Source organism: Pocillopora damicornis, chromosome 9, assembly GCF_964200805.1.
Source record: "Pocillopora damicornis chromosome 9, jaPocDami1.2, whole genome shotgun sequence".
Taxonomy (NCBI): Eukaryota; Metazoa; Cnidaria; class Anthozoa; order Scleractinia; family Pocilloporidae; genus Pocillopora; species Pocillopora damicornis.
In genome coordinates, this window is record NC_142678.1 from 20,394,872 (window position 1) to 20,419,275 (window position 24,404).

Sequence of the window (24,404 nt, forward strand, 5' to 3'; positions counted from 1 at the left end):
AACAAAGAAACATCAAGCTTACATTATTGATTAAGTTCCCTTTCTTTGTTCTTTTATTCCAACATAATTCATGCCATGTGACTTTCAATTGTTAGCAGGTTAAGACCAATTTATATCATATGTTTAACAGCTGTTGCTGAGTATCTACATATTTCTTTTTACGTTGGACTCCAAGAGCCGGTGCTGTGCTTGAGCATAACTCAATGAAATAAAGATAGACTGAAAAGGACAATTAAAAGCAAATTTTGGGATGTGTTACTTGGCTCAGACGCAAAAAAAAAATTTCATAAGATTCTCGTCGACATTATCTCCACTCTCGAGTAATTCTGAGAGGGTGAACTCCAAAGGGATTTACCGGAATAAGATTCACTCAATCATTCGGAAACTGATCTAACTTCCGTTTTATTAATAGTATATAAAAGTCCCTTAGCACTCAACTCTAAGAGTTGAGACACAGCTAAGACAATGGTCAAAGGAATTATAACATCAGTTTCGTAATCATTAATTGTTAATCGTTATATCATCATGGCTTGTTATCTGATTCAGGCTCATTTCCCTTCTTCGTCCTTCGCTGCTTCATTCTTGTCTGCCGCACGCTGAGCGCGGGGGGCAAAGGTTCCTTTTTCAACTTTACCGTCATTTTTTTTCGCTTCAGCGCTCTGAATACGTGCTGCTGCTTCTTTGTCCATCTCCGTCTTCGGTTTCCCTTCTGATTTCTTACCGCCTTTATCGTCCATTGTAGCAGTTTTCACTACGACAACAAAGAAACCGCTGTTTGTATCTTTTTTTCCGAAAACGTTATTCACAATTCTCACTCTGGTTCAGTTGGTAACAAGAATAGTTATTAAATGTTCATAACTTGCATATTTTCCTCAACGATTCAAAATGTGCGTTATTCGCTTCGCACAATACAAAGAATAAACCTTTGTTCACAAAATACGCCTTTATCGTCCATTGTAGCAGTTTTCACTACGACAACAAAGAAAAAGGTGTTTATGGCTTTTGTTCAGAAAACGTTATTCACAATCCCCACTTTGTTCGGTTGGTAACAAGAATAGTTTTTAAATATTCATAACTTGCACATTTTCCTCAGCGATTCAAAATGTGCTTTATTCGCTTCGCACAATACAAAGAATAAACCTTTGTTTACAAAATACGTTACTAGTCCGTAGAAAACTGAAATAGCGGGGTATACGTAAATACTGAAGATGTCTATCTATTGAAGTCTATTTGTTTCTTGCTCTGTTTTCTCAATGCAATAATGAAGCCTTGTATCACAAACGGTTTGCTTGGTAACTTCGCAGAACATTAACATCGGCTAGCTTGAATTATCTTCAACCAATTTCGTGCCCGATAGGAGATTTTAATGTCTGCCTTCCTTGGACTTCATTAAACTGTCGTCTTTTGATAACTTTTCAGAGTTTGATAACTTTTCCAATTCCCCTTTTCAGGTCATTAGTGCAGAACGGTTTTACCGACTGAATGTTTCACCTTTAAAGAAGGTCTTGATACCAGCACAAAGAAATACTTCACCATATCTCTGTATATAGTACAAATAGAAGAGAGATATACATAGTATATAACTCACATTGTAATTGAGCGGGAATCAAAAGCGCGAATTACTCCTTGCCAATTGCACGAATCTTCTTGCTTTGTCTTCTTTCGTAATCTGTTTACGAGCTATGTGATACCCAGGTATTTAAATAACAAAGTCGATTCTCGGAAAAATCATGTCAGCATAAATTATGATAGTGCTTTCTTGGAAACTTAACCCTTTCACCCTAAGATCAGTATGCATTTTCTCCGTAATGTTCTCTATATATTTCCCGTTGTACTGACAAAGAGAATTTGTCTTCTCTCTGAAACTGTTTACGAGCCATGATACTCAGTTATTTAAAAAGCACAGTCGATTCTCAGAAAAACCGTGTCATTAAAAATCATGATAATGCTTTCGTGGAAACTTAATCTTTAACACCCTAAGGTCAGTATACATTTCCTATCGCGCTGACAAAGAGAATTTGTTGAACAACCAACAGCTTCTTTAGTAAGTGGTTATTAAATTTACTCTCGACCTCAATGTTTGTTTTAGGGGGATACTGATAGGAGAAATTAGTTGCTGATCACTCTTAGGGGTTAGAGAGTCAAAGCTGTTTGTTTCAACCAGTAACTGATACCGGAAGAAGACTCAGGGGCGCTGGTGACTATTTCTTTGCTAGTTTCCTCAACCGGAACTCTTGCTAGAATGCAACTAATGTTATGATATGCAGGCTGACATAGCCGTGCATACATAGAAATACAGGCCATCATGGTTCAATCCGAGTCATCATTTAGCAGGATTAAGAAGTATTCCTTGATATTCCAATCGCGTGCGACGATTCTGCGTCAGAGGTAATTAGCCTTGGAGTTTATGCTCCCGGCAATAAAATACATTAACGTCTCTCTACTTATCAACGAAATTTAAACGCCGAAGGCGAATTTCTTTTCTTTCGTTTATGTTTTGAGCCTTCCCTTCACTTTACTTTGATATCATGATTACTGTTACCCCATGAAACATCGTGGTGCTGAGCATTATATTGGGTGCTTTGCGAAAATGTTTTCTAAAGATAATAACAGTGCCTTGTTTTCTCAACCATTACTATTGTTTCCAATTTGATTTAATAAATTGTTTGGGTTTTGTCTGATATTTTGTCTCCAATCAGGAGGAACGCATAAATAATGTTGTTCAATTCAAAATGCTTAATAGTCATTGGTTGTAATATTTCCTTCCACAAACGATTGTTTTTCAAAACGCGAGCATTTGCTTCACGCGACAACCGAAGTTAAAATTTACCATCTTTATTTTTCTATTTGCACTCTTTTCTTTGCCAGAATATTTTGTCATGTTTCTGATCTCTGAATAAAAAATCCTATGATGTCATTAATGACAGTCATCGTCAGCCACCGTACTTAACAGCGACTCAGAGAAGAAAGAGCCTTTTCATTCTGTCTTTGGCTTGAGGTCCGATAAATAAATGCCTGGGACGATTTTACCACTATTATCACCACCTCTACCTTAATTTATGGATCAATCAATAAATTCCAAATACTAAGTTGGTTTAATTAAGGAAACTGGGATCGACATATAAACACCCTCTCCATCATAAGCTGGAAACCTGAAAGTCTTTTGTAACTTGTTTATTTCCAACCAGTGTATGACACTTCATGAAATCCAGTCATTCTGAAAATTATGTGGGCAAGAGTTTATTTCCGAGACACGAAAGAAAGTCTATTTACAAGTAAAAATTCATCGCGCTTTAAGGCAATTCACCAGGTAAACCCTAAGCGCTTCCTACTATCGCCAGAATTGCCGTAAATTTTCGTGTGTGAGCCTTTCACTGTTCCATCGGAGTAATTTGGCAACTGCACCCCTGAAGCATCCCCCACAAGGTAGCTTGGTCGAAGCCCTCGTTTGCCTTCAAATTTGGGCCCACGACCTCCTCCGGGCCCTTCTTGCGCGGCCTTCATGAGTGGGTAAGGATTACGGCCATTGTTTCTAGCCTCAGTAATGACCTTGTTAGCGTACTCTTGGAATTGAATCTCCTCCTCTCTGAGAAGCTCCCCGTTGCTTTTGTCTAAGTCTAGTTCCGCTTCCTTGGCTTGTTGTTCTCGCTCCTTCACTTCGGCCTGGCGACAAAAAGAAAGAAGCTTTTAATATTTCAACGAATAAAACTCGTTACAATGCGGAATAAATCAGTATTTCTTGCCGTTTATACGGAAAACGCGAAACTCCCTGCCGGAAAAATAAATCGATTCGCGTCCATCCGTAACAAGGAGTTTGTTTTGTTAGTAGCTAGTTGGTACTTTTTTTTTATTTTTTTTTTATTGGCCCCTGATTGCAGTTACACACTTTTCGTGGTCCCCTCAGGGTATTATTGGATATTAGAGTACCGAGTAAGTCACCTTGCTTTACAAAAACACCGTAAGATAGGTTTTGGTTAGTCATCGTGGTAAATAACACTTTCAAAAGAGAAATGTAACGCATACTGCTAGTCTTACTGCAGTCGCAACGTTGTGATCCACATCTGAAGTGATTAAATCGTGAAATCAAAGTGCTCTGTGAGCAAACTCGTGAATTGACACATGATTTTTTAGACTATGTTTAATGTTATCTGGTTTAGGGAATTGATTGTCATATCTAGAGTACGAGCAGTAGTTCAGTGTTCGTTAATGTAGCAAAGAAACAAAGTAACGTTGGGATAAGAAGGCATTACAATTGAAATGATCATGCTATTACATTTGACAAGGTGGATGATGTCATGTGTTTTAAACGTCTATCATTTTTGTTTCTGGTTCAAAAGAAAAGGTTGGAAGTAAATGTGGGTGAAAAGTGAAATTTACTTTCTTTCGTTGTAAATATTAGAAAATCAAGGCAATACTTTCTTAATGAAAACATTAACGATTCCCTCTTTATCAAATGAGACAAACGGGAACGAATTTTGAGTGATATAACTAAGCCAAGCCTACCTCCGTCATTTTGGATCTCCGCCTGGGTAGATTTAAGTCACGTGCTAGGCAACGTATAATCAATAACAAGATAGAATTTCATTTCAGGTCTATTTACCAATTTTGTGGTGTGTAACTTTCGCATTTTAGTACGTTGTATGTATGTTGAATCCTCAAATTGTCTTGAAACTTAAAAGAAAATTGTTATTTAAAAATTCACTGAAAATCGGTAGCTAAAATTGTTTGTTTAGGTGTTATTTGATTTTCGTGTTAACTTGTTATTTCGTCAGTCGCCGGCATCTTTTGTTGCTTCACACAGGAAAAACACACGCGACGAAATGTAATGATCAATTTTGTCCACAATCTCACGCTATAACAGAAAAAGCTTTTGAACATCTGTAAACTCCGAGCGCTTCGCAGTAAGTGATATTTTCAATGAATCTTCGGATTTTTTTCAAGTTCAAGGATTGTAAATCACAATTTTATGAAAAACGAAGGTTGTTCTGTTATTTCATTGTGAATACTTGCATGCCTGCCAGTCGCTGGCGCTGCTTGTTGAAACTAAAACGAAAAAAAAAACTCTTTTAAGATTATCATTGGCTTCTTTTTCACCCCACCACTATTCTTAGCAACAAAGGTCGCCATTTCGTCTGTTTATTGCTTGCCAAAAACTATCAAATGCACTCAAAAGCCTAAAATCTAAAAAAAGTTTACAGGAATCGACCAATCGAGCGAGCGAGCGAGCGAGCGAATGCCATTCCCCACATCGTATCTATAACTCGCTCTTGCGCATGCGCGCAATTCACGAGTTAACAAACGATTGCATTTCAAAACCACCATGTTTCTAACTATCTCATTGGCTAAACAATTATGATTAATATGTAACAAAGAATTGATACTTAAGTACTCACAATCTGTTGCGTTTGAAGGTGTTTGAGTTTCTTGCATTCAGACAGCTGTTCCAGACGTTTTTCTTCTTGTTTCATGTGGAACTACAAGGTAACAACAGAAAAGATCAACTGATATCACATTTGTATAAAATAAAAGTCAAAATAACAGGGGAATAAAAATTAACAATCCCGTGCTAAAAGAGGTAGACTAATCCTTCACGACTTGAAAACGTAAACCCCTGAATATTCAACACGGGAAATATATACTAGCAGCCAGCTACAAAGTTACTTTTCAATAGCGAGTTGTCACAACCAATAACGCGAAATATAAAACTATGCAATGCTGATCATGGAAATACTATACTTACCAGTTTATCAGATTTCACTCTGTTGCGGAGTATTTCACGATCTTTTTTGGCTTCCTCCATGGCCTGGCGTTCATTTTCTTTCATCTGGAACGTGTGAAGAATGCGTGATGTTAGGAAATAACTTGAGCAGTTAGGTACCAAGAAAAAACCGAATTCTTCACAGGAATTGCTCTCAAGTGCAAAAACGCAGCAAGCAAGTTATCTCGCGGTATGTATTGTACTGTGTTGTGTTATGCATAAGAAATGTAGAAAATACTTTTATGGGGTCGTGCTCATTCTTTTGTTCCCAAAATTATTTCAACTAACGAACAAGAACCTTACGAGAATAAACGGTTTAATCGCCTTCGAAAGCCGTTTCAGTGACTCCCTTTCCAGACCTTTTGAAATGGTACCCTATACTTTTGGGAAAGATTTGATCACCTACAAGTTCATTTTGAACTAATTTGCCTTTCCACGCGTCAAGAGGAATATTGAAACTTTCCTCACGTTTATGCCAAATCTAGACGATCATCATCTTCATTAATTTAAATAAAACATGATTTGATATTATAAACAATAATTTTTGAAAAGCTCAAATCACGTTTCACGGGACAATTCGTGGCATCAATCAAGCTTCACATAAAAAAAAGAAAAAATAATTATTGTATCACGTCCTTACCAAAAATCGCTACATCACAACTATAGCGCCTTGTGTAGGATATACAGTCTAACACGCTAAGTTAAAAGATTACCATGTAGATCCTTTGATCGTGAATTTCCTTTTTGGCCTTCATATCGGCCTCGTATTTTTGTCTCTCTTCCTCCTAGCAAAATAGAATAATAAAAATACTCATTAATTTACAGCTAGCAGACAACGATCGTTTCCAAATTTTTAAAATCTTTTCTTATTTCGCTTTCAATTTAAAATTAAATTCATTATTGTTAAACAAAAAAAAAAAACAAATCAATCACTGCTGCTAATCAGAACACAGATTACTACCATCATCAGCCAAATAAGGGCTAACAGTAAAAACAAGAAAACTGCTGAGGCTGGGGAAAACGCGAGTGACCGAGTCTAATCGGTGAAGAGCCTGGCACGAGTTTTCTGAACCAAAACCAAACCAACCTCGGAATACTTTCAACACTCACTTGAAAGCCGTTCTCTCTCGCATCAGCCAATCAGAAGAAAGGAATATTTCGAAAGGAAATAAGCGAAAAAATAACGCATACGAATGTGAAATTGGCTCCACCGCAATTGTTTCAGTTTCGCTCCCTCAGCGCACGATTGAAGACTACTTTATTGCTGAATTGAGAATTGTTGTTATTATACCTCACGCTTCCTTTCCCTTTCTGCTACAGTCTTCGCTATTCTGTCGTCTTCATCATCCACTTGCTGCTGCATCTGGTTGGCCAGCTTCTTTCTCATTCTCTCCGTGTGATCCTGGAAGGCTCTGTAAACAAACATAAAGAGTTTAGAGAAACTGCGGGAAGATGCTGCGAGCAAAATTTTCAGTTGATGCGACTGGTCAAATAAAAATGTCGACTCATGCAGTAATTTTTCTTCGATTTTCAACATCAAGAGGACCCCCCATGAGCTAACCTTTAGCGAGGTACAAATGTAAAAACTAACAGTGTGAATGTGTTTTGACCTGTGCTTGCTAAACAGACGAGTGATTGATCAACACTGATAAATGGCATACTAAATACAGGAATTTTTGTGTATATCTTTTTTAGACCGAGAATAAATTCCGTACAAATGTTAAAATTTTACACTGTACATACGATACATTACCTGAACAGTTCACTTTCTTTCTCTTTACGCATCCTTGCCATTTTCTACAATTGAAAAAGACGAGAAACAATACGTTAACAAAACACAGCAAAACCGAGGATACTTCCCTTCTCAACTTAAAGTTGACGACGGCAAGTATTTTGAAAAGCTGATGTTTGGAGCGTTACAACATTCGAAGGGTGCTAATTTTGAAAACAAAACATAGAACAAGAAACAAAGGTACATTCTGAGCTTCTCATTAAGGCTTAAGTACCTTTTTAGCTTGAGCAAATTGTCGAATTTCTTCTTCTTCGTCTTCAGCTTTTTTCTGCTCTGACTGACGCCTAACCTGGTAAAGCAAAAACAAAAGAAATTGCTTACATATGCATGTACGTGTCCCTTTCAATGGAGTCTTTAGGAAAAGCCAGAAGGTATTAGCGATGATCTCAGCTCTCATAATTTTAATTCCTATTGAAACAGCCATGACTCTTTGCTGAATACCCAAAACTATCATTACTGCAGTCGCCTTTTAAACACGCACAGTCTTAATCTTATCAAGTTAAACATACTTCTTTATCAGCCAGCTGCCTCTGATGTTCTTCCATAATCTCCTTTTTATCCTTAAATTCAAAGAAATAAAACAATGATATTGTATTTGAAAAAAGAGGTAATTATTCCACTTAACCAGATCTGTTCTGAGTAGAGTTCTTTTAAAATACATTCTCGAAAGGTGTCAAAGTTACTTTCCCAAGCAACACTTGTCTGGTACATATAGCTACATGCATGCAGGCTGAAAACCAAAACCAGATTTACAATGTACATGCACATGTAACTGCAAACTCTCAATCGACAACTTTTACTGAGATACATATAACTCTTATAAATGGCAATACAGTACAACATGGAATCTTTTGATCGGACTCCAAAGGCCCATCAATAGATGAGAAAAACATTTTGTTGTGCACTGGTACACATAGAGTACCTGTACACATTTCTTGCAAACATATAGATCTGTAAGTTGCAATGCATGTATTTAACCCCTTAACTCCCATGATGTGTTTGTCAATTCTCCTCTTTAGCTGATTACAATCCCTTGTAAATTAGTTACAAGAATTTGGTCCTACATGTAGATCAACATAACAACTTCTTCCCAATAAGTTCTAGCATTCTCATTACTTTCTTGCTGGATGATGTTTAAAAATTGTAGGGAGAGTTTACATGTTAGTCACCAATGGGAGTTTAAGGGTTAAACAAACCTTTCGTCTCTGTTCTTCAATGGTCTTCTTTGCTGCCATGTACATGTCAACTTGTTGCTTAATATTCTCTCCCTCCTCTATGTCAACTTGTTTTGCTTTTTTCCCTTCTTCAATGTGATCAAGAATTCTAGAAAGAAAGGCATGTGAAATTAACATCTTGTAAACTAGTCAAGTATTTGTCTCACATTATGCTGATTAACAATTATAAATTACTTAATTAATAAAAATGACATTAGTTTGAAAAACATTAACTAGTAAGCCAAACACAAAAGATTTGAAACACAACATTTAAGCAGATGTAAACTTTATAAAGACAAGTTATTCATAATTCTTCCAAAGGTGCTTGTTATTTAGGTGGTGGCTGTTTCATGTGCAGTGTATAAATACATGTAATAGATATGAATCACTGTACATAGTGAGGATCAAGACATACTAACAGTGTACAGTACTCTGTACACATTGATGAAACATTGTTTGGAATATCTTAAAATAGTTTTTGACACTTTTAGAACTGTGATTTATTCGATAATATAGCAGGAATTTTAGAATCTGCACTTTCTATTGAATAAGAGAATTTTTAGTTTCTATGAAGTAATCTATAATTATCCTCAGTAAACTAACATTTGTAAAGTTACTTACTGAAGGTTTTGGAAATCTGCTACTGCTTTTCTCTCATTGTATCTCCTTAAAGCCCTCTTTTGGTCTTCCATAATGGCTTCCTCACGTTGCTGTAAGTGGATGAAGAAGGAAGAAAAGGAAAAAAACCTGTGTTAAACCCAAAGCAGGCTTCAAAATAAATTGACCAAACATACACTGTACAAAAAATGCCTGTAATTAAAAAAGGAAAAACAAAATAAACAGCAATGCTCATTGTACATCTTGTAATGTTACTAATAAGGAATGAGTGGAGTCCAATTTAGTCTGTAATCATACGAGTGATTAATAAAATTGGACGACCACCAAGCGGGAGTCCGATTTGTGTGATTACAGACAGAATTGGACAACAAGAAATCCTGTTACCAATTAATCATAACCATTTCAATTCCCCAAAAAAACAAATACACCTGACAATGTATCTAGCTAAAAATTCCTCCATTTTGTAAATTGCCTAGTTTTTCTTTGGATAAGTGGTTGTTGCTATGGTTATTGTGATTAATTCTATGATTGGTGGAATTAGCTGAGTGGACTTAGCATGATTGGCTATTTGAACTGTCCGATTACAGGTGTCAGATTACAGCCAACTGTCAGATTACACTGTCTGATTATAACTGTACAGAGTGATTAGTGATATATAAAGCAGCTGATGTACCAATCACATGTGAGGAAATTGTAAAGGTTATGATTAACCAAGTGAAGATACAAGAACTTTCCCCAATATTTTCATTAACAGGCTATAGACTTCAATTACATCTAAAGGATAAATGTTGTACTTGTGCAGTTGTATACATTTAATCAAACACTTAAATTCACACCACAAAATCATTAGGACAACAGGTACAGTTTATTCTGAGGGTTTATCACAAATTTTTCGGCACATGCAGACCTTTGTGAAAATATTATCCCTCATGACTTACCCTTTGCTGAAGTCTTAAAAGATGATCCTCTCTGATCTTATCAGCATTAAGCTGGCCATTTTTCATATCAATCTGGGCATCTCTCTCTTTAAGAACCTCTGTTAGAAGGAGGGCACCCTATTAGGAGGGACCCACAAAAGAAAAAAAGCTTTAAAACAAATACAGTGTCAGCCAGGGCAACAACCCAGACTAATGAAAATTTGGTGCCCAGCATTGGCTCACTCAAAACAATCAGGGATTGAAAATAGAACAAGCATGTACTTTATATAGAAGTCTTGCAACGGCATTGATCTAGTTAAGCAAACTTCTTAACAATTATTATATTTGACACTGGCAGATTAAGCTACAAAACATCTCTCCAGTTCAAGACCCCATTTAAATTAAAGGAGGTGTGCACCATATCCAGGGTTCAGACAGCCTTTAGGACTAAAATATGTCATCTGTATTCGAAAGCATACATACATGTATATAAAAACATGGTTCTTGAGAGCAAGAAAATGAAAACTTCCTGAAACAGGTTATTCATATGTTTGTATGCTGGCCCAATGAATTTGTGTCTCAATTATGTTATAAAGAAGGTTTTTCTGCAGCATCTGACATATGACATTTCTTACATGGAATGTCTTTACTCTGTCAGTCTGATAATATTGCAAAGTCTTTGCTCTCTCAATGGCTTCCTTTCTTTTTTGGGCCTGATGTTTTGCTTCTTCTTTGTCAATCTTGACTTTTTCCTCCTGCCAAAGGAAAAAATCGGTAATGAGGCTGAGGTCCTCTTCATTTCTCTCAACTTCATAGTTAACAGCTTTGCACTAACTGATTTACACAGTGTGCGAACAGCATCATATAGTATTCTCTTACATTTCCTGCATTTACGACACACAGGGGCAAAATTACTAAATGGTGACTGACTGAGACAGAGGGAGTTTTTTTCTTAATTACGAGGGCACTATTGGTGATCAAGAGGGCGTGATTACTTGGTAATGATTAAGCACTAGCCTTTTTGTTGTTAAGGCAACAATTTATTGATTTCAAAGTTTTCCCAAAATTTCCCAAGTCACTAAAGTAACTCAGGCAATTTTAGGAAAACTTTGAAAACAGGCGATTATTACACCTAATATTTGATTCTGTTTATCTCACCTCCTCCTTTTCTTCTCGTAATTGTCGTGCTTGTAGCTTCTTCAGTCTCTGACCCTGTAAAAATTAGCCAATTTATATTTAGACATCACCGAAATGCAGTATTCATACCACCTTTTTATCGGTAAGTTTTGAAAGGGAATGATCGTTAAACGAGATTCTTGTGCATCTACGTGCATGTAAATTAGTCGATTTAGTGGAAATCTACATGTATATGTTGCAATGGAGTTTGTGTTATTTATGGCAAAATATCCACGAATACTGGCTATAAAAAGCGCATTATATCCTCTTTCAAAGTATAATAAGTATGCTCAGAAGTACGGCGTGAAGTCTAGTAAAGAAGCATGAACATTCCCCTCGGAAAAATGTCGTTTGGTGATTACGTGAACATAGCAACATAACATAATCGTGACCATCACCTCAAATCTGTGTTTACACGCACACAAACAACTAAACTTCACTACCCTGAATAAAGCTTTCATTGGGAAAATGAAAATTATGATAGAGAATTAAAACCGTACCTCTATGGTATTTTCCCAGTGTTTTACTGATTCTTTAGAAATGGCGTGGAGGTCCTCTCTTTCTTTCCTCTTCGCTTCCAGTCGCATTTGCTCCTCGTTATATCGCGAAAGGCTGTTCTGAATGCGCCTCCACGAATCGGGCTGGAGAACTGTTACCTATAATTATAAAGTTGCACAATTTTTCTCCCATGTACTGTTATAGGCCGACGCTAAAGTTCGGGGAAAGTATCTCCAAATTATGATGAAAACACGCTCACCTCACGCGGGTCAACTCCTTCAGGAATGACGCTGACTTTCGCTCCACCAAATTCTATATAGTTGAAAGATATAACACATGTTAAGTCACAAATTCAGTACAAGAATACGAGCTAGCTTCGATAAATTACCTCTTGTTTGACCCTCTCGCCGACCATGCATGATTCTCGACGCCATCTTGATCGAAATTGTCCTTCGGTTGTGGTCCCTAAGTTTGCTAACCGTTGCCAAGTCAACGATTGTTGGCAAATATGAGACTGGGCCGAGAACGCGTATTTCGGGAAGACCTTGGCCTGGCGGCGAGTTTACAAATTTTGGACTCATTTTAATTAATTTTTTTTCACCATTTGTTCTTTGATCGATGGTGATAAAGAGTTTTTCCTTAAAATGCGGTCAGCACAATCACCATTGATATGTATTTTAGACAGGTTTATATCTTGCATGGCGACATATGGCGATAAGATCGGTTTACTCCGGCTGTTTAAATAACTAATCAATTTTCTTCATTTTTTTGAATAAACATGCCCCAAAAAAAAAAACAACAAAAAAAACAATGATAATGATGAAGAAGTTTTTGTTGTAACGTTCGATGAAATGAAACTTATGTGCTTCATGTAGATCGAAATGTCTGCATGATGCAACAGAGGTAAAAATCAGTGACAATCCCCCAAAAAATCGGAAAGGTTTCGCCCACCATTCTTTTTTATATTGATTGGCTGAGCTCGAGGAAATATACTTTTAATCATAGATAAATTCTTTTCATCGGTTTTCTTTATTCTTCCTTCCACTAGAATATTTTTATTTGAAGACAAACCAAGTTTCACGGGCAATGAGTTCGTGACAAATGCTGGCTAATTACCGACAGTTTGCAGCTTGTAAAAACAAAGTGACAACCGCTTTTAAAGAAATCAATACGTGGCCATTATGCTACATGAATATATACACCAGCTAATTTGTCGAGTTGCCAGAAAACTTACCGCATTTGGAATAGACTCATTAGTTTCTGGAGATATACCTTTGTTCTCCATCAGGGAAAGTGAAACTCCGTCCGTTATCAATTAAAAATTGGCGAAATAATACAAACCGCAGTAACGTATTCTTAAAATCTGATGTTTTGAGACCTGGCGTAATACATGATCGAAAGAAAATTATTTTCTCTTGATCAGTTGTATTTTAAAAAATACACCAGCTGTATTAATTGAAAAAATACCTTTTTTCACGGAGATGCTGTAAAACTTTTGAAAATTTAAAGATGTCATTTTTTCATTATTTACTTTCAAACAAATTTTAGCTTTAGGAGCTTGTAAGGTAAGAAATTCAGTTGTGTCCGCTGTTTGGACACCTGCCCTCATTTACAGTTCCATCGAGTTGTACATTATTAATATTCGTGCGCAGCACAATCATAGATCATGAATATTCCACCATAACGTTACAAACCCAAATCTTTTCTGCACAACTGCCAGAGAGAGAGAAGCTTGCTTAGGCAGTATAGAACTCTATAATATTGAATCACAAGATGTCTAGAAACTTAAACACATCGATGAATGGAACACACCTGCTCGTACTCTGCTTCAATCCTATAGCAAAAAAAGTCTCGCTAACACTGGTTTACTGCGGGATTTTCGTTTTCTCATTGGCGGGAAATAGTTCCATAGCCATTATCGTGTTCAAGTCTCGAGCCATGAGGAAACCCATTAACTTTTTAATCGTAAACATGGCCATGTCTGATCTGCTTTATGCGATTTTCGTAGTTCCGCCAAACCTGGTAGGGGTGTACGCCGAAACCTGGCTCGTGGTTGGACTATTCGGCGAGGTTTCGTGCAAGCTAGTCGAGTTCTTGATTTACGTTTCTGCCTCTGTGTCAGTTCAGAGCTTGGTTCTTATAGCAGTGGATCGATTTGGAGCTGTGGTATTTCCTCTTCGACCTCCACTCATGACTTCAAAGTTGTGCTCTTTCTTCATTGTTACTACTTGGATCATCTCACTCGGTATCTACTCCCCTTATTTTCTTGGGAGCCACCTGGTTATGAATCGTCATGGCAAACTCATTTGTGCGACTCTTTTTAGTGAGGTCTTAAACGAAGTTTTCGTGTCCTTTACTTACGAAACGGTAGTTCTGATCCTTTTCCGCTGTATTCCTTTGGTTTTGATAGCTATAGTATACATAGTTATCTATTTCAAACTCAGACGACAGAATGTGCCCGGCGAAAGATCCATCAACGGTGGTGATCTACACAGAAAGAGAGAAAGAAAAGTACTAATGATGTCCGTTGCTATCGTGCTGGCGTTTGCAATATGTCTGTTGCCCTTGAGTATCTTCAGAATTATCATAAATTACGTACAGATCGTACCTTCTTGCGGGTGGCATCGCTTCCTCCTCGCTAGCTACCTTTTGGCTCTTTCAAACAGTGCTGTGAACCCTTGCATTTGTTTCGTTTTTAGTGGAAATTATCGTCAAGGGCTAAAGAACCTGGTCAGCTGCTTTTCCACAGAATTGAGGGCTAATCAAGTCCCGTGCAATCAAGTAGAACCTGCCGCAACTATTGAATTAAGATTTTTTAGCCGCACCTCGTGAGGAAGGAGAATAGGCTGAAGAAGAAGAAGAAGAAGAAGAAGAGGAAGAAGAAGAAGAAGGAGGAGGAGGAGGAGGCAGAATTTTACGGGAAATTAAGTTTTGAATTTCCTTGTATAGCTTATCGCGTTCTTCTACTTCAAAAAAGAGAAACGTTTGCTTTTTTGAAATCAAATAGATTTGAAAATGTTTGTAGAGGCAGGAGTGCCAGAAATATATTCTTGAGCCTTCGAGTTAATTAAGTTTCTTAGAGGTCGGCACAACGTCAACTCCTCACCCTGAGGTGCACATTTTAAACAAAACAACCAGCTTGTTTATATCCCTACCAGCTGGAATTTTGGCAAATATCCATGCTTTTTTTGATGTATTTGTTTGCGCATTTACATTCTCCACAATAAGCAAAGTAGACTGAGAAGCCCCGGTGGGAGGGGGAGAGGACAACGGTGAGAAAGGTGCCAATATTCAGCAACGACACAGTCAACAGTCATTTATAACGGATATTAACTTTATTTTTAGGGCTTTTTTCATTTATTTATTCATTTGTTTATTTATGGTTTTTTTGGCATAAAACATATCGCAGCTGTGTTGATGGGCGATTTTTATTCTGAGTTCCATAAAATGGGGATGACCCATTAAATTAACGTAGAGGTAGAAATTAGTGGATGGGTTAAAAAACAAGAGAATATGAACCAAGAGAATTTATCCCCATGACCCATGATATTCTTTTGGTTACTTTGGCGTATACTTATGAAAAAATCATACCTTGAGATGTTAATACTGAGGATCCGGGAAAGCCTTAAATTGTTACAATTTCCGAGAACGAAATATTCAAATGTATCCGGTTTGCTTCCAAATCAAAAAACGCTCGGGCTTTTAATTGGGTCCTGCAATGATTACTTTACCTCAGTGCTGATGCAGCCTGAGGGCTAACATACATTTTAAGAGGTTCGTCCACTGAGCATCTCTTGATTAACAAAAGGAGACTCCAGATTACCCGCAGAGATATCAGCCTTTCTCAAATATGGTGCCACGTCGTTGAAAGAGTCATTATACGAGTGATAACCGCGTTCTACGTAATATCCTCACCGGGTCAGAGAAGGAAATGTCTCCCACAAACATTTAAGTGACGCTTCCTAAAAGTGAAGGGAACGCAAATGTTATGGAACTTTCGTAAAATTCCAGTGATAATTAATGAAAGTAACTTTCAATTGATCGTCAAAAGTAATTTGAAATTGCTTGTTTTTACCTTACTTCGATCTGTGACTGATCTAGAAAATTCTCACAACTCTCTGGTCACCCGCGTTTTACCCAGCTGTGGGCTGCTAAAACTTTTAGGGCGACGCGACATAATGAAAATTTGATAAACTAATAAATGTTTTATTTACTGAGCCTTTGAAGGCGGTTGTTAAATCTGGTATATAATAAGGATGAAATCCGTAGGTCGCCGTTTCGAGCCTGAATGTTCTTGAATCAAACTAAATCATTTGCGCGGGAGGATGGCTGAAAGGCTCGCTATTCTATACGATCAACTGCATGAGGGAAACGTTTTCTGACATTTTTTAAGCGAGCAAAATCGTAAATCAATATTTGTGGAATTTTTTTTGCCTCTGACACAAAGAAACATGTGAGTATTTAAAGTTATTATGCTTATTCTGTTAAGAGGAGCGTACACCTTAACGACGCTTGTAATGTCAAAGAATGGAAAACTGTCCCTTGGAAAAATATATCGAGTGATTGGTTCATTTAGTAGTCTCACCTTTATTTGCGTTAACTGCATATGACCCAGATATCAAGAAACAAATGGCTATTACGTTCATGACGAAGCAAGAGACCATGCTCTGGTATGTTGAAATCATCGCTTTCATTGTGTCTTTAACAGAATGCTCCAGTATGACTGGTCCTTATCAGTCTTTTTTTGTAGTTTAATTGGGTGTTCCGTGTTCAAACTGTCCGATCTCGACCGTTTGATTGCGAACACTTGTAGTCGGACAGATCAAGCTGGAAAAGTAGGCAGCCAATCAAAATTAAGCCTTTTAGCAATCAGCTAATCAAACTCAACTACTTAGCTAACGCTAGCCAATCACGATCAAGGAAATTTTTCAATTTGAAATGCAACCGCAGATGGAGAGGTCCACATTAAATACAAAAATGCATCAATAAGAAGCATTTACTCTTATTAATTTAATTTTTCATTCCTGAGTTTCTCGCATTTTCTAATTTACTCAATAAATTCGTGTCGTACATTGAAGGTTTAATCATAACCATTGCAATTTCCTCAAATGTGATTGGGGCACTTACTGCTTCATTTTTCACTAATTATTTTGTAAAGTTGTAATCGGACAGTTGGCTGTAATCGGAAAGTTGTAACAGCCAGTCGTACTTAATCTATTCAGCTAGATCACAGAATTGATCACAATAACAATTGCAACAACCACTTATCCTATGAAAAACTGGCGAATTTCCAAAATGAAGGAATTTCAGTTTAACTTTAGACATTGTCTCTACTGGAGATATTTGTTCTAGATGTATTTTTTTCGGAAATTGTAATAGTTATGATTAATTGGTAACAGGACTTCGTATCGTCCAATTCTGTCTGTAATTAACAATTCTATCTGTGATTAACAAATCGGACTCCCGCTTCGCGGTCTTCCGATTTTCTTGATCACTCGTATGATTAAAGACCGATTCGACTCCACTCAATCCTATTAAAATTTTGAATTGTAGTCTAATCAATCCGAAAAAGTGGCACACGAGGCGCAGCGCAACCTCGTGTGCCACTGATGTTCTTACCACATTTTGACGTCCTGTGTGATCGATTACTGAACAGACGCACGGCAACTTGGAATCTATTTGTTTTATATAATAAAGAATTAAAATAAACGGAAAAAAAGTTTTAATGATGACTTCATCTGTACGTCTGTCCTCCAATAGATCATAAGTGAGAACCAATCAGAACGCGTGCATAACTGAGCTTATTATACAAAACTGTATAGATAAACTTTCGGTGGACACATCGGCTTTCGATGGATACATCAACCACAGCTATCTGTAGCATGCATGATCCACCCATATGAATAATAACAATTTTACCGTATCACGACGAGAAAATTTAGAAGAGATTTTGAAAATTATTTTTAGTTTGCATTTACACTTAATTTACTCATAAGGCTAGACTCGCTGATGATTTAGTTGGTTCATAAAATTGCAGATCATCAAATTCTTTTGCAGGAATCCTGTAGATTGTGTATTGTAAACACAGAATTCGGGACAATCACTTAAGTGTTTCATATTAGCTATAGGATTTAAGATTTCCGGAAAAAACGTCCGATGCTTAAAAAATTTATTGATTAGCTTAATTGTGATACCATCTCTAATGGTGCCAAATCTCTTTAGACGATGGATTCGAAGTAGAAACATGAATAACTTTATTTCAGGACTCCATTTCTCATACGGTCCAAAATTTGTTGATTTCACCATCATAGTTTGCAGAGAAAGGTTGCCAAAATTAATGTACAAAGTGTTAATACACACGTGCTGTAAATGTGCTATAGTTCCTGCGAATTAAACTTTTCATCTCTTCATTTTTTGTTACCATTGCATGGTTTTATTGAAGTTTCTGTTTCTCTTTGTGCGTATTTTCCATTTGGTTTGTATCAAAGGCTATTTGTCTCTCGGAGTTCAGAAGTCTTCATGATCAAGTCATCCGCGGAGAGTCTCCCATTTCTTTTTATCTGTCTCTTATCCATATTTCTGCAAACTGTGATCCATTCTGCATCCTTTAAAATCGTGGGATGAATCCGCTTTCTTTTAAGATCAAACGCGATTTTCAGTGGCAAATATTTTGCATCCACGACGCCTCCCCTGAAACAAAAACATCACTAAAAATAACGACTTATTGGACCTTCAGGAAATGACTTTGTACCTCTATACGTGAAGTACGAATTGCCAATATGAGGAGTAATTCACTTTGCAATATCAGGCCACCTCATTATCTCACTAAAGGTGATATCTCCTACATTTTTACTAATCTAGTGTCAATGGCTACGATTATAAAAGCAAGGAATTATATTGAAAATGATACAGACAGTTACAAAGACAGTGACGATGATAGGCGCTCACGATAAAAAAGTTTATGCAACAAATATGATTTTACATCAACTTAAGAGTTTTGGTGTTCATAAGTACCTTGAAACCGTAACTTTCAGCATTTGCGACGCTCTTATACCACCCGAATTTTCCAGCACGAGGTGTTCAAAAGCCTCTATTTTGTATTGATTAGGTTTCTCTCCAAGTCTTCCATACGTCTTCTAGAAAAGTAAAGAAAAGCAACCGGCTTTGCATTTTAATCATGAAATTTGAGGCAATGACAGTAACGGTAACGATAATGGTAAAAGTTAAGGTAACGGTAACGGAAACGGTACTGCACCAGTAAAGATAACGGTAAAGGTAACGATGAAGGTAACGGTAACAGTGATGGTGAAAATAACGGTTAAGGTCATGGTAACGGAAACGGTATAGTACTGGTAATGATAACAGTAAAGATAACGGTAAAGGTAACGGTAACAGTGATGGTAAAAATAACGGTTAAGGTAATGGTAACGGAAACGGTAATAGTAAAAGTAACGGTAAAGGTAACGGGAACGATAACAGTAAAGGTAACTGTAACGGTACTAGTAGCGCCTCGTGAGTCCACTGTCGATTTGTTTATCACGACATTGGAGGCAATAACGGTACCATAACGGTAACGATAACGATAACGGTAACGATAACGGTAACGGTAACGCCTAAGGCAACGGTAAAGGTAAAGGTAACAGTAACGATAGTGGTAATGATGGTGGTATGAGTTATCATCGATTTATGGAACAACACTTTCCTTTTGCTCTTTCCAAGTGGCGCAGTAAAGCATAAACCTATTTCTGCTCCATCTGAGATGCATTAGATTCTTAAACCAGTTTTTTTCTCCAGTTATTTATGGTTGGTCTCAGCCGAGGACGGAAGCTTAAAGAATCTGTATGCAGTGCTAGTTTAGTTGTGTTATTTTACCGGGCTATTACCACTTGGTGTTCTACTCGGATGGAACAGGAAATTTCCCAAACTATATGCTACAAGTTTTCGATGTTTGACGTAGCAGGGCTGGAGCACGTGTGGATGGCTTCCAATGATCACATGCACACCGAGAGACATCAGGTGCTTGTTTATACGACGCTGGTAGGGAAGCGGCGTCAGGAAGAGTTCTTGCCCATAATGCATCATGACGACTATTATGCCGACTTTAGCCTTTGGGAATAAAGATACTGATAGAATGAGAGATGGTAAGTTTTAAGCTCGATAACGAAATAGGGATAGTTTTTCGTCACGAGCGTGGGACAAAGAAAAAATTCTGATTTCCCATAATTAATGGAACCTTAGACCTTCGGATTCCACGCTCAGATGCTCTACCACTAAGCCACAGAGACTCTGTGGTGTGCGAGACTCGTACTGATGGTAGTGTTTAAAACAATTTTCATTGGACCATGCAAAGAAATCAGGGATTGCTTTTGACTTGCTTATCATCGCTCTATGACTAGCGGAAGAAATTGAAGACAACCCGCCAATCAATCAAATAAAAAAGTAAAACCAATTGTGAATTTGACATTCATCTCTACCGGCGCTTTACAAAGTTTGCCTCTTTTTCCTTCGCGTTCTCATTGTGTCGTTGCGGTATTAATTTTTTGTTTCGATTGGTGGGCCTTTGTGATTATTACGGTTTTGTTTATGCAACACTCACTCCAAAGTACCTCTATTTATAATCTAGCGCCTGTTTCAAGGAAGGCCCTTTGCAGATATCTTAAAATGCTTTTGCGTATCTACCCCCAACCCCTACCCCCCCCCCTTTCCCCTGCATGAGCACGCCATTCATTTTGTAAGGGAGTTTGTGCGTTCCTCGCCAAATATACATACTAATACAAAATGACGAGTATGTGGTATGTCTATCTTTCCGTTGAATCTTGTCATGGAAATAATCAACACCAATCGGTGGCAAAATTGCTTTGAAATAGAAGATAAATTAAAATAAACAAAAGTAAAGAAGTCTCACAGTCTCAATTAGAAGAAAGAAACGTGCTAAGCTGTACATGTCTGATTATCGTTTAGTTTGTTAAACTCGTATCACAATTCCGTTCCTTAAATTATTATCAAACCTAAACAACTAAAAAAAAACCTTCTTCAAATGTTGGACATCTCGTGTAGCAATATCATCTCCATAAATAGCTGGACCAGAGTTGAACAACATTCTCATTTCAGTGCAGTTCTTTTTAATTGTTGGACTTGGAGTGTCGCAGTAACCAAGGAATCCAATCTTTATTCCTTTCCTTTCAAGGATGAGCGGTTCCTGAAAACAACAAGGAAGAGATAGGTTTTTTTTTGAGGTGAAGATATTCAATTTCAGAATTGTACTGCAAACAGAGGACGAGAATAAACAAAATAACACACCATATGAAGTCAAACTCATGTACCAAACCCTTCGCGGAATTTATCAGGAAAAATTCCCATATAGAACTTGGAAATGAAACGATTAACGACACACTACACTCATTTATAAAGCTTCATCATCCCGAAAACTCTAATGAGAAGAGTCGAAATAGTTCGTATGTTAATGAGAGTGAGGAAATGGGTAGGGAGGGGGAAAGGGTACTCTTTGAGTACTACAGCGAATGATGATACCTGTGGCGAGTTATACTTTCCAAAGCTTATACCAAAATATTGTATTCCTGTCTTTTTGAGAACTTTGACACTGTTGTTTGCTCCCTCAGAGCCAAAATCATTCAAATGATTGTTGGCAAGTGTTACAGCATCAAATCCTGCAAAACTGATGAGAAGTATAGAATCAGATGGGTGATGCTTAAATGGACACAAATTTAAATTTTATGCCTGCTTGTCATGCTGCCAGGCGGACACGAACCTCAGCTGTTTTCTATTCTGATATTGGATGCAACTGAGATAGGGGGAACGCAGGGGTATTATTTGTTTCTGTGTTAAAGGGGGACTATGGTAAATTGACTACAGAAAAGGGAGATCATTAGAATAGGTACAGAAAGGGGAACCACGTGGTTCTCAGGGGGAACGCAGGGGGGGGGGGGGTATTCATTTCTGTGTTACAGGGGGACCATAGGAAATTGACTACCGAAGAGGGAGACGATTACAGGGCACAAAGTGGGGGGGGGGGACCACATGGTTTTCAGGGGGAACGCAGGGGATTATTCGTTTCTGTTTTACAGGGGGACTCTAGGAAATTGACTACCGAAGAGGGGAACCATTAAAATGGTACAGATCCTTATGGGAGGATCAGAAAAATGTTATTGTCAAACAACTGTGAACAATATGCAACGAGAATAGTGTATTGCAAGAACAAGCAGTGCTAATGGAATGAAAAATATGAACACATGAATTGTGATTTAGCACCGCAACCTTTTGAAATTTTTTACTGAGGATTAATTTTTAAAGGGAAAGTATGCATATTTTAGAATATGAGGATCAAAGGATGTTTACCTCAGAGCTGGGGCGGCCTCGGGGCTAGCATCTAGTATAACTGTTTTCTCTCCATCGTACATTGAATTGTACATGTCTTTGTTTATAAATGGAGACTCCAAATTGGCCACAGAAATGTCTGCCTCTCTGACATATGGTGCAATTTCACTAAGAGTGTCATTATATGAGTGATATTTATGTTCCACGTAATATCTGATGGGACCGGCGAAGGAGACATCTCCAACAAACAGCAAGGTAACGTTTTCTGTGACAGAAAATCGAGACAACGATTCCTTATTAGCGGGGAGTTAATTGTCAAAGCACATCGTCACTCACATTCATTTGTTATACACAGGCTAAGATTTACCCACTGAAAAGGCGCAAGATAATTTTTCATTTACAAACTGGTCTAAGTAGCAGTGAGCCATGCCACTCAAATGACATGTATCGTTGGTTTGTTTCAGAAATCTCGCTTGTTCGTTGCGCTCGCTCGTTTAATTTCTGCTACTGACTTACCAACGAGTGCTTTTAAAAATAACATACAGACAGACCTCCATCAAGTACTTCATATAAGTATTTCAAACATCATAATTTTAAAGTGAAGTCCGTCAGGAATTACGCAGCAATGAACGAAACAGAGTTTCAGCTTGATATAACAAGTGGCCCCAGGCATTGAATCGATATCTTTGATTCTTCAGATGATAAACAACACTATTCTGCAGATACATGCTCCTATATTGTCAAAAAACAAATCCCAGAGTAGAAAAGAAAGTAAGAGCCAGAGATGTACCCTACATAACAAAGGAGTGGAAGGCGGCAATTAGATCAGAAAAAAGAAGATGGCCGCAAAGAAATTTGCTCAAGAAAGAACCCTAAGTGTCCCAGTTAGCAGCAATGTTAAATCACGTTGAAACGTAAATGAAAGTTATTATTATTATTGTTGTTATAGTCTTACCGGTTGTTTTTGCAGAAACTCCGTACCAAAACGAAATCAAAAGGTAGACAAGAACATCCATGACGTTCCGGTCAGCACAAAACAGGAGCAAATTAGGTTATTTCTCTTATCCGCGTAAATCAAACAGTTCTTCATCAAGAACTTTGATCAATTATATATAATTACCAGTCATCGGCGTGAAAGCATAAAGCTGTGTTCTATGTTCTGAGGGTCTCATAAATATTTTTCTTTCAATATCAAAGCAAAGAAATTAACAGAAAAACAATAACCCATATAGACCCTTTGACATTGACAAACAGGTGTACCGGTAACTGTTTCATCATCATTTGTCACCCACTTGTTAAGGGTGACAATGGTTTTATCAGGTGACCTGTGAGGCTTCTAGTTACTTTCCAAGCCGTCGTTTGGTCTCGCCTTTTCCCCACGACAAATAGATCTTAACGGGTTATGGTTTTCACGGCTAACAGTAAAATCTGGCCAATTGGATGGGGGAGAGAGTGTATTAGGGTCACGAGACTGAATCATATGATAAAATACTTATTTACTGTGTAAAGGGGCAGCAAAAGTATCTGGCTATTGCTAGCTATTACATAAAGACTTTGCAGCGCTCGGCACCTGCGTCATGATCTTGACCCAAATATGTTCTCTCGGCCCCACCAGTCAGTCAATAATTACATACTATTTTTCTGATGTGTTTCCTTTTTGAAAATGGAGATAATAAATGTCCCCGAGGCCATTGCGGTTCGAACAGCAATTAAAAGAGCTTAGTTCACCATTTCCTGTTACATTTTGAAATATTTCCGTAGCAAAACCTTTTCATAGCGATTTCAGGATGTTACAAGTATGACAAGGACGACTCAGGGTTTAGGTTTTTTAAAGACCGATTTTTTTTTATTTTTTTTTGTCTACACGTCAATGTGTATACTTTTGTAAGTTACTGTTTGGCTCTCGAGAATTAACTCGTCACTTTATCTGGCTACGAGTCAAATACGCGTTTTGTATCAAATCTTTTTCCATGTGTGTATTTTGATAACTGCCCATTTCTCTTTCGACTGCGAAGATTATTTTTTGTCACACTGTAAAAATTCAACAGACTTTTACATACCTTCTGTAGTCTGGGGTGGAAGGAGCAAACGAAGAA

General features: G+C 37.5%; 3 protein-coding genes and 1 long non-coding RNA gene across 4 annotated transcripts; 1 reads left to right on the forward strand and 3 right to left on the reverse strand.

Annotated features, from left to right (window-relative positions):
• Nucleotides 1-23: 23 nt before the first annotated feature.
• On the reverse strand, nt 24-1,706 carry LOC113674527 (uncharacterized). The gene is made up of 2 exons (XR_016179793.1): nt 1,589-1,706; nt 24-751 (listed from the first exon to the last, which is right to left on the reverse strand). It is a non-coding gene; the product is annotated as an uncharacterized LOC113674527 (long non-coding RNA).
• A 1,453-nt stretch (nt 1,707-3,159) lies between these two features.
• On the reverse strand, nt 3,160-12,469 carry LOC113674529 (cilia- and flagella- associated protein 210). Its single transcript, XM_027191007.2, has 16 exons — nt 12,362-12,469; nt 12,233-12,285; nt 11,976-12,131; nt 11,458-11,511; nt 10,935-11,054; nt 10,321-10,437; nt 9,386-9,474; nt 8,747-8,873; nt 8,060-8,110; nt 7,765-7,839; nt 7,512-7,555; nt 7,050-7,170; nt 6,472-6,543; nt 5,741-5,824; nt 5,394-5,474; nt 3,160-3,663 (listed from the first exon to the last, which is right to left on the reverse strand). Exons 1-16 carry the CDS (start codon nt 12,405-12,407, stop codon nt 3,304-3,306), a joined length of 1,650 nt encoding a protein of 549 aa, XP_027046808.2. The 5' UTR covers nt 12,408-12,469; the 3' UTR covers nt 3,160-3,303.
• Nucleotides 12,470-13,613: 1,144 nt separating this feature from the next.
• On the forward strand, nt 13,614-15,042 carry LOC113674528 (neuropeptide Y receptor type 1). Its single transcript, XM_027191006.2, has one exon. It carries the CDS (start codon nt 13,747-13,749, stop codon nt 14,803-14,805), a length of 1,059 nt encoding a protein of 352 aa, XP_027046807.2. The 5' UTR covers nt 13,614-13,746; the 3' UTR covers nt 14,806-15,042.
• A 2,879-nt stretch (nt 15,043-17,921) lies between these two features.
• On the reverse strand, nt 17,922-23,598 carry LOC149040591 (uncharacterized). The gene is made up of 7 exons (XM_089182926.1): nt 23,264-23,598; nt 22,330-22,573; nt 21,505-21,649; nt 21,002-21,172; nt 19,846-20,079; nt 18,988-19,109; nt 17,922-18,663 (listed from the first exon to the last, which is right to left on the reverse strand). The coding sequence occupies exons 1-7, from the start codon at nt 23,322-23,324 to the stop codon at nt 18,456-18,458; spliced, it is 1,185 nt and encodes a 394-aa protein (XP_089039052.1). The 5' UTR covers nt 23,325-23,598; the 3' UTR covers nt 17,922-18,455.
• Between the last annotated feature and the right edge of the window lie 806 nt (nt 23,599-24,404).

Excerpts from the sequence above, each read along its gene's own strand:
- LOC149040591 (XM_089182926.1), bottom strand. The coding sequence starts at position 23,324 with ATGGATGTTCTTGTCTACCTTTTGATTTCGTTTTGGTACGGAGTTTCT. Across the intron at positions 21,650-22,329 it reads GAGGCCGCCCCAGCTCTGAG|TTTTGCAGGATTTGATGCTG; the intron begins GTAAACATCCTT and ends ACTTCTCATCAG. Across the intron at positions 21,173-21,504 it reads GAAAGTATAACTCGCCACAG|GAACCGCTCATCCTTGAAAG; the intron begins GTATCATCATTC and ends TGTTGTTTTCAG.
- LOC113674528 (XM_027191006.2), top strand. The coding sequence starts at position 13,747 with ATGTCTAGAAACTTAAACACATCGATGAATGGAACACACCTGCTCGTA.
- LOC113674529 (XM_027191007.2), bottom strand. The coding sequence starts at position 12,407 with ATGGCGTCGAGAATCATGCATGGTCGGCGAGAGGGTCAAACAAGAG. Across the intron at positions 12,286-12,361 it reads GCGAGAGGGTCAAACAAGAG|AATTTGGTGGAGCGAAAGTC; the intron begins GTAATTTATCGA and ends TCAACTATATAG. Across the intron at positions 5,475-5,740 it reads GAGTGAAATCTGATAAACTG|TTCCACATGAAACAAGAAGA; the intron begins GTAAGTATAGTA and ends GTTACCTTGTAG.